At 29.8% G+C, this 1,679-nt stretch overlaps 1 protein-coding gene across 1 annotated transcript; it reads right to left on the bottom strand.

Annotated features, from left to right (window-relative positions):
* Positions 1 to 286: 286 nt before the first annotated feature.
* Positions 287 to 1,288, bottom strand: LOC111030544 (the record flags this gene model as incomplete). Its single annotated transcript, XM_022310086.1, has 1 exon — positions 287 to 1,288. A coding segment is annotated over exon 1 (1,002 nt), but the record flags the coding sequence as incomplete, so codon positions are not given.
* Positions 1,289 to 1,679: the final 391 nt, after the last annotated feature.

Raw genomic sequence — 1,679 nt, forward strand, 5'->3', positions numbered from 1 at the left:
TGCTATAGAAATATAAAATGCCTATTCAGCATCTGCTGTACTACAGTGTGAAATGTGTGAATAATTTGCTTATAATCTAGGTATATAATACAGGGTGTGTTGTTTACATTCAACAATAGTCATGCATAAATCAATTAATTTGTGATTTTGTCAGTTTTACGCTGTGTATAAAGTAATATATAAATACTAAATAGGTAAGAATCATTAACTATTAAGCAGTATTATTTTTGAATATTAATGATGCACTGATATGATTTTGTTCTGTTATGCTTGGTGTTTCTAATACCTTTTCTAATACTTTCCTTGTTTTCTTGGTCGAGTATAAACGGCGTTGTGGTATGATTTTTTTATTTGTTGGTGATGTCTGAGAAGTTTTTCTTTTTAAGGTTGGTGTATTTGAATTATTTCTTATTGCTGTTAATGTCGGTATTATAGGTAAAAAAGATTTTTTCAAGACATTTAGTTCTTCAATGGTAGATATTTCATTCAACACTTTATTGAATGACTCTTGTAGTTTCCTTTTTTCCAATTCTAATGATAGCTGGCTTGTAATGGCTGAGTTATTTAATTGACTTAAAATATTGGAAGTTTCGTTGTTATGCTCACCGTCTGTGTTAGGCATGTTGTTTAAGTTGTTGTTCACAACTAAACAGTTTGTTAACATTAAAATATTTTCTTGATTTCTTATACTATATTGAAATTGGCAAACTAGATGAATATGTTTGAACATATTCCACTTAATTGCACTATCTATACAAGAGCATGTATAACAATGAATGCAAGAAAGACAGTCTTTGCATTGTATTTCACAATCACAGGAAGTTTTAAGTCTGTTCACTGTATACATTTCACTATATTTTTCGGATATGATGTCCCAACTATCTTCTGTTGCTTTCATAACCATTTCGTGTGACATTTCTAGACTGTTTTTGTGCCTTTTACGCAGTTCTTTTATTTTCAATGTGATTTTTCTTTTATGGATCACAATTAATCTATCTATAGAACGATCTCGAATAAACTTCATCAAAGCATATAAAGACTTGTCAAGGCGCTTTACCTTTTTTCCCTGTAAGTAAATATGCTTTAGTGTACGATGCATTCGTTCTATATGCATATTCGTATTAACTCCTGCATGAATTCGATGGCAGTATGCCGATGATTGAACACAATTTCCATATTGGCTTACGAAATAATTAGCAAATTCCCATGTTTGTTCATCAGCTGACATTTGATTAATAGCACTTTCAAAAATGTTTTCAAATGCTAAAGCATTTAGCGTCTTGTTCATGCAAATAATGTTCTTATAATTTTGTAAACTTCTGCTTGTTTTTCCTTAGATTTAACTTTAGTCAAATTTTTCCTCCATGCTCTATCTACATGTCATGTACAATATAGTCTAAATTTTGGTTGTTTCATTTCAACCAACCATGCATTAAAAAAACATTCGGCCATATCAGACATAAATACTTTTGGCTCAATTTGTCCGGTAAGAGCTGTATCCATTTATCTTATTCGAGCCTTGAGATTTTACCTGTCTAGGATATTTTAAATTGTATTGATGTTGTTATTATACGGTAGCTGGTAAGTTGAATTAATATTACTCATGTATTTAATTATTAACTTAAAATTATCAGTGATGCTGTAAAAATATTATAATACCTATTTACTTTTACATAAGA

Source organism: Myzus persicae, unplaced genomic scaffold (genome assembly GCF_001856785.1).
Source record: "Myzus persicae strain clone G006 unplaced genomic scaffold, MPER_G0061.0, whole genome shotgun sequence".
Taxonomy (NCBI): Eukaryota; Metazoa; Arthropoda; class Insecta; order Hemiptera; family Aphididae; genus Myzus; species Myzus persicae.